Source organism: Notamacropus eugenii, chromosome 4, assembly GCF_028372415.1.
Source record: "Notamacropus eugenii isolate mMacEug1 chromosome 4, mMacEug1.pri_v2, whole genome shotgun sequence".
In the NCBI taxonomy this organism is placed as follows: Eukaryota; Metazoa; Chordata; class Mammalia; order Diprotodontia; family Macropodidae; genus Notamacropus; species Notamacropus eugenii.
Genome location: NC_092875.1, coordinates 28,403,712 through 28,419,783, shown reverse-complemented (window position 1 = coordinate 28,419,783; position 16,072 = coordinate 28,403,712). Strand labels below are relative to the sequence as shown.

The following is a 16,072-nucleotide window of genomic DNA, read 5'->3' as shown; positions in this document are numbered from 1 at the left end:
CCATGCCATCAGAGAAATCATGACATGACTTGCACTTGACTTTGTTTTGAGTGAGGGAGGGCTGTGCAGGTCACCAGCCTCACTTCTCCTCCACAGCCATCTGAATCCAGTGACCAGATATTCATCAGGATGACTGGAGATGACCCAGGATGCACTGGGAGAGAGAGATTCAAAGAAATCTATGCTCAGGCTTATTCTGTATAAAGCCAAGTGTTCAATTTAATGCTTGAGCTCAGTATAGCTTGAGGGCTCGTGGGGAACAGCCCTGGTTGGCTGTGACCTGGTATCATTACTTTCTCTCCTGGTCTGTGGGGTAAGGCTCACCAGCTGTGGCAGATGCTGAGCAAGCAAGGCTGTTTGGGTAGGCTGAATGCTACCTGGCCAGTGTTCCCACCCAAATGGTTTCCTCCCTAAGGTCAATATGCTCCTAGTCTGTTGGAAGCCCATCCCTTTCTAATCAACAGATAGGTAACTTTTCTTTAGGGAGCTGAACCCCACATGTGTAATGAACTTCACAAAATGATGTGGTTATCATGGGCAGAATACAGAAGAAACATGCCTTTCTAACAGAGGTTATCCTTTGTATCTCTACTATCCTTTCTGCGGAGTGGTAGCTGGGTGGTGCAGTGGTTAGAGCCTTGGACTTGAAGTGGGGGAGACTGAATTCACATCTGACCTCAGACGCTTACTAGCTGTGAGACCCTGGGCATGTCACTTGTCTTCTGTCTTGGTTGCATCATATACAAAAAGGGAATAATAGTTAGCACCTACTTCCCTGGGTTGTTGTGAAGGATCAAATGAGATAATATTTGTCCACCTCTTTGTAAATCTTAAAGCACTATCTAAATCTTAGCTATTATTATCAAGGCTCTCACTCTTCTCAGTATATGACCTGTACTCTTTTGTCACTTCTTTTCTCTGGAAAGTTCTGTCATCTGTAAAATAGATAATCTTGGCATTGTGGGATTGAAAGTTAAAAAGGGCCAGGGGTTCTTAATCTTTTCTGTGTCCCCTTCTCAGAATCATATTTTTAAATGCACAAAATCAAACACATAGTATTATCAAGGAAGCTAATTATATTGAAATATAATTATGGGGCAGCTAGGTGGTGCAATGGATAGAGCACCAGCCTTGGAGTCAGGAGGACTTGAGTTCTAATTCAGCCTCAGATACCACTAGCTGTGGGACCCAGGACAAGTCACTTAACCCTGATTGCCTTAAGAAAAAAAAATCCGAAAAACTAAAGAAAAATAATTATCAAAACTGTTTTCTGTACTTTATCAGTTCATATAAAAATTGAATGAAAATATATATATTCATGTGCCCCAGGTTTATCTTCATTTAAGATCTCTCGATTTAACCTAAATTTTATAGGAAAGGAAGTCCTTGTGGATGGGATTCTACGATTTCGTAATTCTTGAGGCTGAGAGAGTTTCGTTCATGGAGGAAAGTCTTTGGACTCACCTTCCCAGAAAGCTGCATTAGCTCAGCAGTACGGTAACATCACCCAGTGTGTACACTGATTGAGCTTTGGGAAAAGAATAGGAGTCTTGTGGGGGTGGCAAGAAGTGGGATGCAGGGCACCGCTGACGTGACAGCAGACAGAAGAAATGGCAATTATGACATGAGCACCAGCATCCAATCCAGAATTTTAGGTTGATATCTCATAGATGAAGAAATTTCAGGGGTTGGACAAGAGACCTTCTGAGGTCCTGTACAACAGCTCCTGCCTTGTCCCATGATACTGTGCAGAGCAGGGCGGGTAACACTCTATGCTATACAGTACCCTGCCATCAAAAGGATTCCTCCAGACAGCTGAGCAGACATGGCAGAGTCCTAGATCTGGACAAAATTAAGGGAGCCATGAAGTCACTTAATTCAACCAAAGATTCTCTAATCAGATGCTTCTGTAATCAGTTAGCTTCTCTCAGGCAAGTCCAGATGATGGCTTGATGCTTTTGGGACATCTAAATAGATAAGCATTTAACTTTTTAATAGCAACTCATGTTTCCATAATGCTTTGAGGTTTACAAAACAGTTTCTTCACAATAACGTTGTACATGACAGAGGACCAGTATTATTATCCCTGTTTTACAGATGAGAAAATTGAGAATCAGAGAGATTAAGTTAAGCTAAAACACGTTCACCAGAAGCAGGGTGAAAACTTAAACTGAGATTTCTGGACTCAAGTCCAGTTTTCCTTCCATTGCACAACAAAACATATTATGTTTTTCTAGCTCAGCATCCCTTGTGAGCTCACCTGAGGTTCCCTTTGTTTGTGGCATACTTGACATGATTACAGATGTAGTTGAACATCCCGTGGGCTGTGGTGCAGTCTCGTGCATCAAACACCTGAAAGAAAAGCATTGTAGGGTGGTTTTCTCCTCCCCTCAATTCCTTCATCACAGACCTACCCTTTAAATTTTTTTACCTTTTCCCCTTTAATGATTATTTTCTAATCATTACTCTAGTTATTCTGCATTTTAAACATCAGCATAGGAACACAGGACTGAGCAGTGAAAAGGACTGTGGATTATTATTTATCATTTATCTTACTGTTCAAATCTAACTTTATGTGACCAGAGATTATTTGAAATTAGAATATTGCCCTGGAAAATCTCTAGTCACATAAAGTTAGATTTAAACAGTATAATAAATGATAAGTTATCCATATGATTTCAAAGATGAACTAATCTCTAGAGAAGTAACTTGACCCATAAAACCAATGAAATGTATTTTGCAAGTATTGCAGATCATGGATTTAACACTGGAACAAACTTTTAGAGACCAACCTTCTCATTTTAAACATGAGGAAACCAGAGAGATTAAATGACTTGTCTAAGGTAACACTACTACTAATTATGATCATCATAATAATGATAATTAGCATTTATATAGAGCATTAATGTTTGCAAAACACTTTATAAATATTATCTCATTTTATGCTTATCACAACTTTGGGATGTAGGTGCTCTTGTTATCCCCATTTTACAGATGAGGAAACTGAGGCAGACAGAGGTCAAGTGACCTGCTTAGGGTCATACAGCTAGTAAATGTCTGAGGTAGGATTTGAACTCGGGTCTTCTTGACTGCAGGTCCAGAGTGCTAAACTTCTCTGCCACTAGCTCCTCTGTCTTGGTTCTGCTGTCTTTGCCTCTTATTACTTTATAAAATTCTTTCTTTTTCTTCTTTTTTCCTTATTAAATTATTTTATTTGTTTTCAGTATTCTACAATTACTTCCATATATCTTAGATTTTATTTTATATTTTGGTCCATTTATCTCTGTTCATGGATGTGGATTTAAATCCTGGCTCTGCCACTTGCAGCCCTGTGATCTTGGTTTAAGTCACTTTCCCACTCTGGGTCCTTGGTTTCTTCATTTGTAAAATAAGGAGGTTGAACTCACTGACCCCTAAGATTCTTTCCCTTCCTAAATCTATAAGCCTTGGTGTTACATTTCTTTCTGTTACTTATGCGATCATAAAATCATAGCTGTAGAACCAGGAGGGACCTCAGAGGCTGTCTAACCCAACCCCCCTCATTTTACAGAGGAGGTAACTGAGGCCCAGAGAGGGCAAGGGACTTGGCCAGGGTCACAGAGCTGTAATTTTAACCCCACTTCTCCAACCCCAACCTAGCAGCCTTTCCCCTGAATTGCCCTGTCACTATAGTCAGTCAGTGTTTCCTCTGTCTTGGTTCTGCTGTCTTTGCCTCTTATTATTTTATAAAATTCTTTCTTTTTCTTCTTTTTTTCTTATTAATTTTATTTGTTTTCAGTATTCTACAATTACTTCCATATATCTTAGATTTTTTTCCCCTTCCCTCTTCTTTCTTCCCCCCTCCCTCTCCACTCCCTCCCTGAGATGGCGTACAATCTTATATAGGTTCTACACATACATTCCTATTAAATACATTTTCACCTTAGTCAAGTTGCATAGAAGAATTGAAATGAATGGGAGAAACCATAAAACAAAACAAAACAAAATAATACAAAAGAAAATGGTCTGCTTCATTCTGTGATCCAGTTCCATAGCTCTTTTTCTGAATGTGGAAGGTGTTTTGCCTCAAGAGTCCATTGGAAATTTTTTAAGTCCTTACATTGCAATGAAGTACTAAGTCTACCAGAAAAATTCCTCGCACACTGTGGTTTTTGCTGTGTACAAAATTTTCCTGGTTCTGTTACTTTCACTCAGCATCAGTTCATATAAGTCTGTCCAGACCTCTCTGAAGTCTTCCTGTTCATCATTTCTTATAGCACAATAGTATTTCATTACATTCATATACCACAATTTGTTCAGCTATTCCCCATTTGATGGGCATCCTCTTGATTTCCAGTTTTTGGCCACCACAAAGAAAGGTGCTATAAATATTTTTGTACATGTGGGACCCTTTCCCATTTCTATGATCTCTTTGGGATATAGTCCCAGAAGCGATGTTGCTGGATCAAGGGGTATGCACATTTTTGTAGCCCTTTGGGCATAGTTTCAAATTGTTCTCCAGAATGGTTGGATCAGCTCACAGCTCCACCAACAATGAATTAGTGTTCCAACTCTCCTACATCTTCTCCAACATTTATCCTGTTTTGTCATGTTAGTCAATCTGATAGGTGTGATGTGGTACCTCAGAGTTATTTTGATTTGCATCTCTCTAGTAGTGATTTAGAGCATTTTTTCATATGACTATAGACAGCTTTAATTTCTTCCTCTGAAAATTGCCTGTTCATATCCTTTGACCATTTATCAATTAGGGAATGACATATTCTTGTGAATTTGACTCAGTTCTATATATATATATATATATATATATATATATATATATATATATATATATATATATATATATATATATATATATATATATATGTTTTATAAATGAGGCCGTTATCACTGACACTAGTTGCAAAAATTCTCTCCCAGTTTTCTGCTTCCCTCATAATCTTGGTTGCATTGGGTTTGTTTGTGGAAAAACTTTTCAATTTAATGTAATCAAAATTATCCATTTTGCACTTCATAATGTTCTCTGTCTTTTGTTTGGTCAAAAAATTCTTCATTCTCCATAAATCTGACAGATACACTATTCCTTGCTCCCCTAATTTGTTTATAATATCAATCTTTATACCTAGATCGTGTATGCATTTAGACTTTATTCTTGTGTACAGTGTAAGGCATTGGTCTACGTTTCTGCCACACTGTTATTCCAGTTTTCCCAGCAATTTTTGTCAATAGTAAGTTCTTATCCCAGAAGCTGGGGTACTTGGGTTTATCAAACAGTAGATTGCTATCTTCATTGAGTACTGTGTCTTGAATACCTAACCTATTCCACTGGTCTATTCCTCTGTTTCTTAGTCAGCACCAAGTGATTTTGATGATTGTTGCTTTATAATACAATTTGAGATCTGGTAGGGTTAGGCCACCTTCCCTAGTATTTCTTTTCATTGGTTCCTTGATATTCTGGACCTTTTGCTCTTCCAGATGAATGTTGATATTATTTTTTCTAGCTCTAGAAAAGAATTACCTGGTAGTTTGATTGGTATGGCACTGAATAAGTAAATTAATTTAGGTAGAATTGTCATTTTTATTGTATTGGTTCAACCTACCCATGAGCAACTGATGTTTTTCCACTTAGTATAAAGTTCTTTCTAGATTTCTTTTTTATTTCTCATGGTGATTTATTTTAAAAGAATCAGGTTATAGTACTCTATGAACTTGATATAGACATAATTTGTTCAACCAATCAGACTTAACCTTCTTCTAGATGGCCTGGAGGCATGTTTGGAGCATTTCCTTATTATAGTCATCCATTGTAAGGTCCCACTGCTCCTTTCTTTCACCATATCCCATTCTAACCCAGATTCAGATTTGTGTATGTGTGTGTGTGTGCGTGTATGTGTGTGTGTGTGAGAGAGAGAGACAGAGACAGAGACAGAGACAGAGAGAGACAGAAAGAAAGAGAGACAGAGAGAAAGAGACAGGGAGAGAGAGACAGAAAGACACGGAGACAAAGAGAAACAGAGATACAGAGAGACAGAGAAAGAGACAGGGAGAGACAAAGAGAAACAGAGAGATACAGAATAAGAGATAGAGACAGAGAGTTATAGAGAGACAGACAGAGGGAGGGACACAGAGAGAGAGAGACAGACAGACTTGGCACTCACCTGCAGTTTGGACCACTGGATCCTACCCACACAGCGAGAAGCATTTCTCCAGGCATGTTTAGCTCCATAGATCAGCTCTGTGTCCTTTAGCTGGTAGGTGCTGGTGGTTTCTATCTCCTTGTTCACTTCTTCCAGTCTATCCGTGTGGGCTTTGGAGCCAAATCTGAGTAGAAAGGATGGGGAGGGGGGGAAGGGGGAAATCACTGATATGAACTACTAATGACTGGGTTCCCATGTGCTGTTCAGAGATGCATGCACTCTATGTGCTGGCCCCAGTTTAACTGGCTACAAAATCAGAGACATTGAAGGTCTCACAATAATTAGCAACTGACTATTCTCCACCCCAACCCACTTACCCCTTTCTTCAGTACTTTAAGCATCAGTAATTTTGCTGGGTTTGTTGGAGAGACAGTGTGTTACAGTGGTTAGATAGTTGGCTGCAGAGATGGGAAGTCTTGATTTAAGTCCTGCCTCCAATATATAGGGTTGGTGTCATCCTGGGCAAATCACTTAACTTTGGGTGCCCCAGGTAACAGTCTTAAGACTATAAGTTGTAGAGCAATTTCTGAGCCCTACTGGTAGAGGAAATTTCCATAACAGGGGTTCTCTACCTTGGTAAAATTTCAGGTTCATTCCAAAAAATTTTGTTGGTGTAAGTACTACCCTCCTTCCCCTCATCCCAACTCAGATTGGAAGTCCTCTATATTTTAGTCCTTGGGATCTATGATCATTGAAAAAAATTTATTACTGCATGACCTATTTGGGGATTAGGTAGGTTCTCAGACCAGCTTTGCTGATCCCCAAACCCTAAATATACAGTTCATCCCTAGGTCTTCACTCAGGTCCATTCTGGCTTGGAAGAACTTGACAGAGCTGCCTCACTGGCATAACTTCTAGAACTGGGAGTCACCTATATATCATGATAAGGCATTGTAAGAAGAAGTCAAACAGGCAGAAAGTTCCTCTTCTACCTGAGAGAAAACTCTGGGATCCCCAGGTTTTTCTTCTTTCTTTCATTCATTCAATAAACATTTATTAAAAGAAGAGCCCTGTGCTCAGGAAGATGATATAATTATGTAAGGTCCCTGCCCTCATAGAACTGAACCATCAAGACAGGGGATAAGACAACAACCCAGAACATTGCATTAAGCACACCAGAAAACACACAACTTCCACTTGCCTTTTGATAGATGAGTAATATTGATCAATGAACTCTTTGGCCAAGGGAAAGAGTTGCTCTTTTGTCCGGATATCTTCAGGTTTCCGTATGTGTTGGGAGGGGAACATGATGGAACCCATGCAGATCTGTCCAGTACAAGCTGTGTTCTAGAGGGAAAGGAGAGAAACAGAGTGAGGATTTGGCCAATGAAATATGGATGGTAAGTGTTTTTGTGTGGTCTTTCTTCCTCCATTAACCCTAAATGTAAGCTCCTTGAGGGTACCTACTGTCCTCTTCTGTTCTCTTGTTTCTTTTTTCCTTTCTTCTCCCCAGTGCTTGGTCTTGTGTTTGGCACATAGTAAATACTTAATAAGAACTTGCAGTCTGCTTGCCTGCCTATGGCCAAACTGAGGGTCCTCATAGTCATGGAGGCATCTGCTTGGCTCCCTGGTGATAAGCCAGATTTTAGCAGCATCAGTCAGCCTCTCAAACTTGTCAAAGATGAGTTGATATGGTGAGAAACAAAAGTACACCTTCATCTTGGAATCAGGGGCCTGGGTTTGAATCCTGACTCTGAAATTTACTAGCCTAACATTCATCGTAGGTAAGTCTGAGTCTGAGCTTTCTCATCTGGATAACAAAAATAATAATATTTTCCCAATCTGCTTCACAGAAAGAAAGGCTTTGCAAACAGCAATGCGCTATGCAAATACACACGCCATTAGGGTCATTGGAGAGTAGGTTTAGAACCAGAAAGAACCTCTGGGGCCATCTGGTCCAATCGCATCGTTTTACAGATCATTTTACAAGGGCAACTGTCACAGAGGGAGTAATCTAAAAAGTCTAGATTAGAATCCAAGTCCTTTGACTCCAAATTCAATGCCCTTTTCATTCTACCATGGTCATCCCATAAGGAGACAAGGCTGAATTAGGAAAGGTAGGTCATCTAGGAACATGGAAGGGATAGTGTCTTTGGACTCTGTCCTGGTCATATTGTATCTAGTATGGCAGGACCTAATTCAGGGGTGGGGAACCTGAAACCTAAAGGCCACATGTGATCTTCTAGGTCCTTGGGTGTGGCCTTTTGACTGAGTCCAAGTTTTACAAAACAAATCCTTTTATTAAGGGGATTTGTTCTGTGAAGCTTGGATTCAGTCAAAGGGCTGCACTTGAGGATCTAGAGGGCCTTGAGCCTGCAAGTTCCTCACCCCTGATTAAGTGATCATCTGGTCTGACACCCTCATTTTAGAAAAGTGGAAACTGAGGCTGATGAGGGAAAATTATTTGCCTAGCATCACACAGCCAGTCAGGGGCAAAGTCTGTATGAGAATTCAGTTACCTTTGCATACTCTCCTAGTTTTTGTATTGTGTCCCATTGATGCCACTTGGAGGTAGTACTTGGTGACATTCTGGGCACCACATTTGAGAAACATGGATAAGCTGGAAAGTTTTGGAGGAGAGTAACCAAGATGGTGAAGGCCCTCCAGTTTATACCACATGAAAATGGGAGGCACCTGGTACAGAGGAAAGAGCCTGGATTTGGAGTAAAAGGACCTAGGTTCAAACCCTGGCCCTGTCACCTACCACTGGGTGACCTTGGACAAGTCATCCATCATTCTGGGCCTCAGTTTCTTTATCTGTTAAATTAGAGGATTTGCAAAGTCTATTTTTTAGCTCTAGAATTATGATCCTCTGAATTTGGCATGTTCAGTCTGGATAAGGAAGACTGAATGGGGACTCAAGAGCCATCCTTGAACATCTGAAGGTCTGCTGTGTGGAATAAGTTTACACTTGTTAGACCCAGCATGTGGGACCAGGTGCAAAGGTGGGAGGGAGCTATGCAAAGGCAAGGTTGATGTCAAGAAAAGCTTCCTAATCGTTAGTCCAAAATCAGACTGGAGTGTCTTTTAACTTTGTACTGGGATATAATTGGAATGGGGAGGCAGGTTTCCCTTTATTGAAATTCTTCCCACAAAGGCTGGATGACCACTTACTGGGGATGGATTTTTCCTGCTCTAAGAGTGTGATTCTATAAGGAGATTTTGTCCCTAGGGAGAGGAATGAATTCTCTCAGGGCATCACTAAGTGGCATATTGGGGTCTCTTACATAGCTCATTTAGCTTAGCCAGAGGGGCAAGAAGGGAGGCTCTTACTTTCTAAGAATAACTTTCTCAATTACTATCTCCATGGAACAGAGCCACGATTGCTGAACATTTCATACCCAGGACTGTGAAGCTAGGGAAGCTGAATTCTCAATGCTGCTCTGCCACTAACTATCTGTGTAATGCTGAACAAATAATTTCCCTTCAGTGGGTCTCAGTTTCCACTTCTGTAAAATGAAAAGGTCAGGCCAAGTTATCCCTTAGGTTCCATCTGGCTCAAACATGCTGTGATTTTACGAATCCACTCAGCAACATCTTTTCTGAAACGTATTGCCCAGGACTGAGCACTGTGGTCCTGACAAAGTCTAAGTTAGACAATGGAAGTTAGACAATGGGTTGAATGAAGAGATTGGTAGAAGAGAGTCCATAGGAAATAGGGAATATTCTTAATTAGAATAATTAGAATGATTTCCCAGGGTCATTTTGAGGATTAAATGAAATAACATTTTTAAAGAGCTTTGCAAATAGTTAAAGTACTACATGAATGCTAACAATGGTGATGATGATGATGATGTAGGAAGGTTAGTCTAGCAGAAAGGGTTGGGAGGAGAGAGAGAAGTAGGGAAATCAGTTAGGAGACAGCCCTCGTGTAAGGTGATGTGTGTGTTCATCCTTGGTTGCCGAAGAAGACCACGCCATCAGAGAAACGATGACATGACTTGCTCTTGACTTTGTTGTGAGGGAGGGAGGGCTGTGTAGGTCACCATCCTCACTTCTCCTCCAGAGCCATCTGAATCCAGTGACCAGATATTCATCAGGACGACTGGAGATGACCCAGGATGAGGCAATTGGGGTTAAGTGATTTGTCCAAGGTCACACAGTGAGTGTCAAGGGTCTGAGGTGAGACTTGAACTTGGGTCCTCCTGACTCCTGCACTGGTGCTCTACCCACTGCACCACCTAGCTGCCCTGGTGTAAGGTGATAACAGCCTGAACGAGGAAGATGGTGGTGCTGTTTGTCCTTTGTTTTTGGAGAGAACTAATGACATCGATGGGTGATGTCTTGACTTGTGCATGAATTGGATTGAAGTGAGGTTGAGTTGCATAAAGACGGCAGCCTGACTCTCCTCCAGAGACACTGAAGATAAAATTAAGGATGACTGGTGATGGCCTGGGATGCACTGGGTGACCTTCAGGTCTTTGATGCCTTATCAAACTAAATGCTCCAGGAACCTGCTTCAGCCACCTTCATGGCCTCTGCAGCAAATAATCCTCATCCTCTCATTTCACCATTCATCACCTGCTTGGGGTAGACATGCTCTCCTCCAACTCACCAATGGGTTTGAGGCTTGTTACAAAGGGGAAGAGATCCCTAGGCAGAGATCTTACAGGAGGGCTTACCAAGGTGCTCTTGAGGTGGAGTGTGTCATTGAGGACCACATCTGTTTCCCAGTTCTTGACTTTGAGAAAGCGAGGACATTTGGTAGGACTGCCATTTTTGGTAGGTGACTGCCTTCCCGAGGTTGGTGGCTAGAAAAAAGAACAAAGATGGGGCATCAGACAGTAGAACCCAGGGGCAATTAATAGAAATTATTTTTCTGGAATGTGGGGCAGCTAGATGGTGCAGAGCATAGAGTGCCAAGCCTGGAGTCAGGAAAACTCACCTCCCTGAGTTCCAATCTGGCCTCAGATACTAGCTATGTGACCTTGGGCAAGTCACTTAACCCTGTTTGCCTCAGTTTCCTCATCTGTAAAATGAGTTGGAGAAGTAAATGGCAAATTACTTCACTATTTTTGCCAAGAAAACCCCAGATAGGGTCCTGGAGAATCTGAAATGACTGAATAACAATGACATTTTTCTGGAATAGCAGTGTGATTTGATGGAAATATTTATTATATATTTATGTGTTATGTAATATGTATTATATGGAAATAAGGGATCGGGATCAAATCTTGACTGTGTAACCTTGGGCAAGTCACTTCACTTGCCTGGACCTCAGTTTCCCCAACTAAAAAATGAAGGTGTTGAACTCAACAGGCTTTGAGATTCTTTTCAAGGCTAGACCTATGATTCTATGATATTGTGTAAGAACCTTACTATCTCTGGACTTCAGACTGGGCCAGGATGACCTCTAATTCCTCTTCCAGCTCTCACTCCATGGCCCTAGCATTTCTAGCGTTCTAGTGGAGAGAACATTGGATTTGAGTGTCTGGGTTCAAATTTTGACTCTGCTATTTACTCTTTGTATTACCTTGGGCAAGTCACTTCACTCAGTTTCCTTCTTTGTAAAATGGGAAAACTGGACTAGTGATTCTTCCCCTTTTTTGTGTGTCATAGGCTCCCTAGACCTGGTGAAGTCTATGTTCTAGCTCTCAGAATGTTATTTCACAATTCATAAAACAAAATCACAAAGGAAAGAATTATATTGAAATATAGTTATTAAATATTAAAAAACCAAGTTGTTTATATATATGTATATTTAAAAACCCAAGTGTGTGGACCCTGAGTTAAGAATCTCTGCCCTAGATCATCTTTATGGCTTCTCCAAGTTTGAGATCCCAATCTGTCAGGTCCATAAGGAACAGATAAATCATTCCCTCCAAATACCAACAAAGAGAGTATTTGCCTTTTATTATATAGTTATTTGCATCCAAGACTTCGTTTCTTCTGTTAGACTATAGGATCCTTGAAGGCAGGAACCATGTCTCATTAAACTCTTTATTCCAAGTACCCTTATATCATTACGCCTTATGATGGGGCACTTGATTAAACATTTGTCTAATCAAATGTGATAGGGATCAAAAGGTTAAGGTATAGTTTGGGGAAAGTTCCTGTCAGCTCTAAATACATGATCTTAAAATTAAATGAAAAAAATTAAATATATTATCCTACAGTTTGGTTCCATTGCTCAGCACTGACATTTATTAGTCATGTGACCACGGATACCACCTTTACTTTTTTGAGTTTTTTTTTTTTGGTAAAATGGTGGGTTTGAACTTAGTGACTTTTAGGGTCTGGATCAGTTCTAAATCTACGATTCTCTTCTATCTGGACAGAAGTTTCTCTTATTATCCCAATACCTTGGGTAAATCACTGAGGAACTATGGGACTTTTTTCTCCCCTATAAATAAAGGGCCTTGATTAGATCCTTTAAAGTCCCTTCCAACTCTAGATCTGGTTTCCTCTGAACAATTCAGGAAATATTGGGGAAACAAGAAGTTCTGGGTGCTGGGGACACAAAAATAAAAATAAAACAACATAGTCCCTGCCCTCAAGGAGTTCAGAGTTTAGTGTGCATGGGGAAAGGCTGTATTCTCATGTATGCAAAGAGCTCACAACTCAAACAGTGATGAGAAGGGCATGTTCATTGCTAGCTCAGTGGAATTAGGGTAAGTCTCACAGAGGAGGAGGATTCTGAGTGGGATCTCAGAGAAAGAAAGAGTAGGAGGTCAAGAGGCAGAGATCAAGTCAAGGGTGAGGTAGTGGTGATGGTGAGATCTCTTCTAGGTATGGATGGATCAGGTAAAAGGGAATCTTGTTTGCTTGGGGAGTATGTGAAGGGGAGAAAAATTTTAAAAAGAGTTTGGAACCATATTGTATAGTAGGGTCTTGAATGAATGAAAAAGCATTTCATAAGCCCTTGTCAAGCATTGTGCTCAGCACTGCAATATAAGTACTAAAAGCAAAACAAACCCTACTTTCAAAGACATCCCATCCAAATAAGGGATACAAGACACAACTTGAATACCAAGCTAAAGAGTTAATGCTTTTTTTAAGTAGACATTGAGGAGCCTCCGAAAACTGTTGAGAAAGGAAGTGATATAATTATGTCTCTATGAATGGAGACCATCTTCTGAGCTTACTCTCAGTGTGTCAAGCAAGTTGTGTACTGCAGACTTTCTTATGTTTGATTTTTTTTCTTAACCAGATGCCTGCTTTCTGGGGGACTCTCCTGGGCTACCAGATTATGGGATCTCTGGGTTCCCATCTATAAGTCAGAAGACACAATTCAGATAGATAACTGGGGAAGAGAACAGTCTGAATAAGTAAGCACAGAATATTTTTAAAGAAATAGAGCTCACTCTTTTATTTTTTTGGAGAAGCATAACTGATACACATCAGCAGGGGAATGACTAAATTAGTTGTGGTACACAAATAAAATGGAATATTGCTGCACTATAGGAGATGAAGATAAAGAATTCAGAGAAGCATGGGAAGACTTATATGCACTGACGCAAAGTGAAGTAAGCAGAGCCAGGAAAACAATAAACACAATTAATTTAACAATTTATATGGAAAGAAGAAACACAACAAAAATCCTGAAATCGAATGTTGGGGAAACATAATGACCAAGCTGGGCCATGAAAAAAAGAGATGAAAAAATGCACTTTTTTCTATTCTTTGAAGAGGTAGGGGATTGTAAATATAGAACATTGCATATGTATTGGTTAGTTTTGAGGAATTGCTTTTTTCTTTTTTTTTCTTTTAAAAATATTTTCTAAAAGGTATACTCTCTGGGAGGGGAAGGAGGTATATTTGGAAAACATGGCAATATAAAATGAAAATATATCAATAAAATATTTTAAAAGAAATATAGCTCATTCATTAATTAAACAATATTTATTAAGTACCTACTATGTCCAGAGCACTGTTTGAGACACTGGGAGAGAATTTTTTTTTTGGAACTGGATCTGTAATTTCATTGATATAAAGAACTTTCAGTAAAGAAATTCCTTTAGCATATGCTCTGTAATTTGTAGGCAACTGCCTAGGGTCCCTTAAAGGTTAAATGACTTTCCCATAGTCACTGTATTTCAGAGGCAGAAACTGATATGGATGCACAGGGAACTCTCTAACCAGCTTAGGTTCTAAATTTCAAGAAATTGGAAGCTGGGTCAAGTGAGAGAGGATAAATAAAAGTACCTGAGACAATCATTTAATGCTAAATTTCAGAGGGAATTGATGATGGTGAAAAAAGTTAAGGATAAAAAGTTTTTTTAAAGCTATATTGGGAGAAAATGGATTATCAGAGGAGAGATAGGACCTTGAACTGGTATGGATGGAATGATGATGATGGACAGCAGAGGGCAAGTAGAGATGTTTGATTTTTATTTTTCATCTGTGTTCTCTGCCAAGAAGAATGACTTTTCCTTTTGAAGGATGGGACAAAAATGACTAAAGGGAGTTGATAGCCAAAATAAGTAAGGAAAGAATAAGAGATCAGCTAGCTGCTCTTGATGAATTCAAGTAGTCTGGCTCTGATGAATTTCATTCATGGGTACTGATAGTACTTGAAGATATAATTGTTAAACCATTGTCAATGAGAAGTGAAAGAGGGAGAGGCACCATGAGATAATATTTGTAAAGCACTTCAGCAAAGCACCACACCTAGCATAAGGTAGATGCTTAAAAACTGATGGTTAAAAAAAGGTTAGAGAAGAGAAAATGTTATCCTAATTTTCAAAAAAGAAAGAGAACAGTCTATATGCTAGGGGACTTACACTTGAATTCTAGGGAAATTCTAGCAAAGTCCATTAAAGAGGTGGTTAGTGAATATCTAGAAAGGGAAGAATGCTAGATCATACCAGACTAAACTCATTTCTTTTTTTTTAACAGGCAAACTAAACTAATAGATGAAGCGAATTTTGTGGATATAGTTATCTAGATTTTAGCAAAGCCTTTCACAAAGTATCTCATGTCATTTTTGTGGAGAAGATGGAGAGATGTAGAGCAGAAGATAATTTAGAAATGATCAGGTAGATGGACTCAGTAATTGTTAGTGGTTCAATGTCAACATGGTAGAAGGTCTCCCATGGAGTGTCCCAAGGATCTGTGCTTGACCCTGGGCTATTTAAGATTTTTATCAGACTTGAATGAAGGCATAAATGGTGTGTTTATCATATTTGCAAATGATATGAATCTGGGAGGGATAGCTAACATAGTAGGTGATAGAACTGGGAACTTGGCAGGTAGAACATTAGGTTGAATCTAGGATGAAGTTCCACAGGGAATAACTTAAAGTCTTACTCTTACAGCTTCATAAATAATGAAGGGGAGGTATAATAATTAGGTAACAGTTCTTTTAAAAATGATCTAGGGGTTTCACTGGACTGCAACCTCAATGAATCAACTGTGTTGTGTCAGTAAGTCAACATGGCAGCCAAGAAAGCTAATGTCATCTTGGGCTTACATTGGGTTTCTATAGGGAGGTATATTGACTGTAGTCAATCCTGATCAGGTCTCAGTTGGAGGACTCTATTACAACCTGAATGCCATAGTTTAAGAAGGACATTGATAAGCAGGAGACCAGGATGGTGAGAAATCTTGAATCTGTGTCATATGAGGACTGGTTGAAAAAACCAGAGATGTTTAGTTTGGAGAAGAGAAGACTCAAAGAGAACATGAGTGGAATGGGTGGCCTTGAAGGATGATGTCACTGAAAGTCTTCAAAAGAGACTGGATGACCCTTTGTTGGATATGTTACAATAGGGAGTTTTTTCATCTTCAGGTTAGACTAGATGGCCATTGAGGTTTCTTCCAGCTCTCAAATTCCATAATTTTGTCACCTGATCCCTCCCAGACTTTGAGGCAGGCTCTCTATCCTTCATTAGGTTATATTTGTGAACATGCACAATATCTGGCACACCATAGGCACT

General features: G+C 39.7%; 1 protein-coding gene across 9 annotated transcripts in view; it reads right to left on the bottom strand.

Moving 5' to 3' along the window:
* NOS1 (nitric oxide synthase 1) overlaps nt 1-16,072 on the bottom strand; it is a 249,654-nt gene that overhangs the window by 59,487 nt on the left and 174,095 nt on the right. For all 9 annotated transcript variants that reach the window (XM_072600318.1, XM_072600317.1, XM_072600316.1 and 6 more), the window contains 4 exons: nt 10,817-10,945; nt 7,336-7,481; nt 6,156-6,318; nt 2,261-2,352 (listed from right to left, as the gene is read on the bottom strand). In XM_072600318.1, coding sequence (XP_072456419.1) covers nt 2,261-2,352; nt 6,156-6,318; nt 7,336-7,481; nt 10,817-10,945 — 530 coding nt within the window. The remainder of the gene's footprint in view (nt 1-2,260; nt 2,353-6,155; nt 6,319-7,335; nt 7,482-10,816; nt 10,946-16,072) is intronic.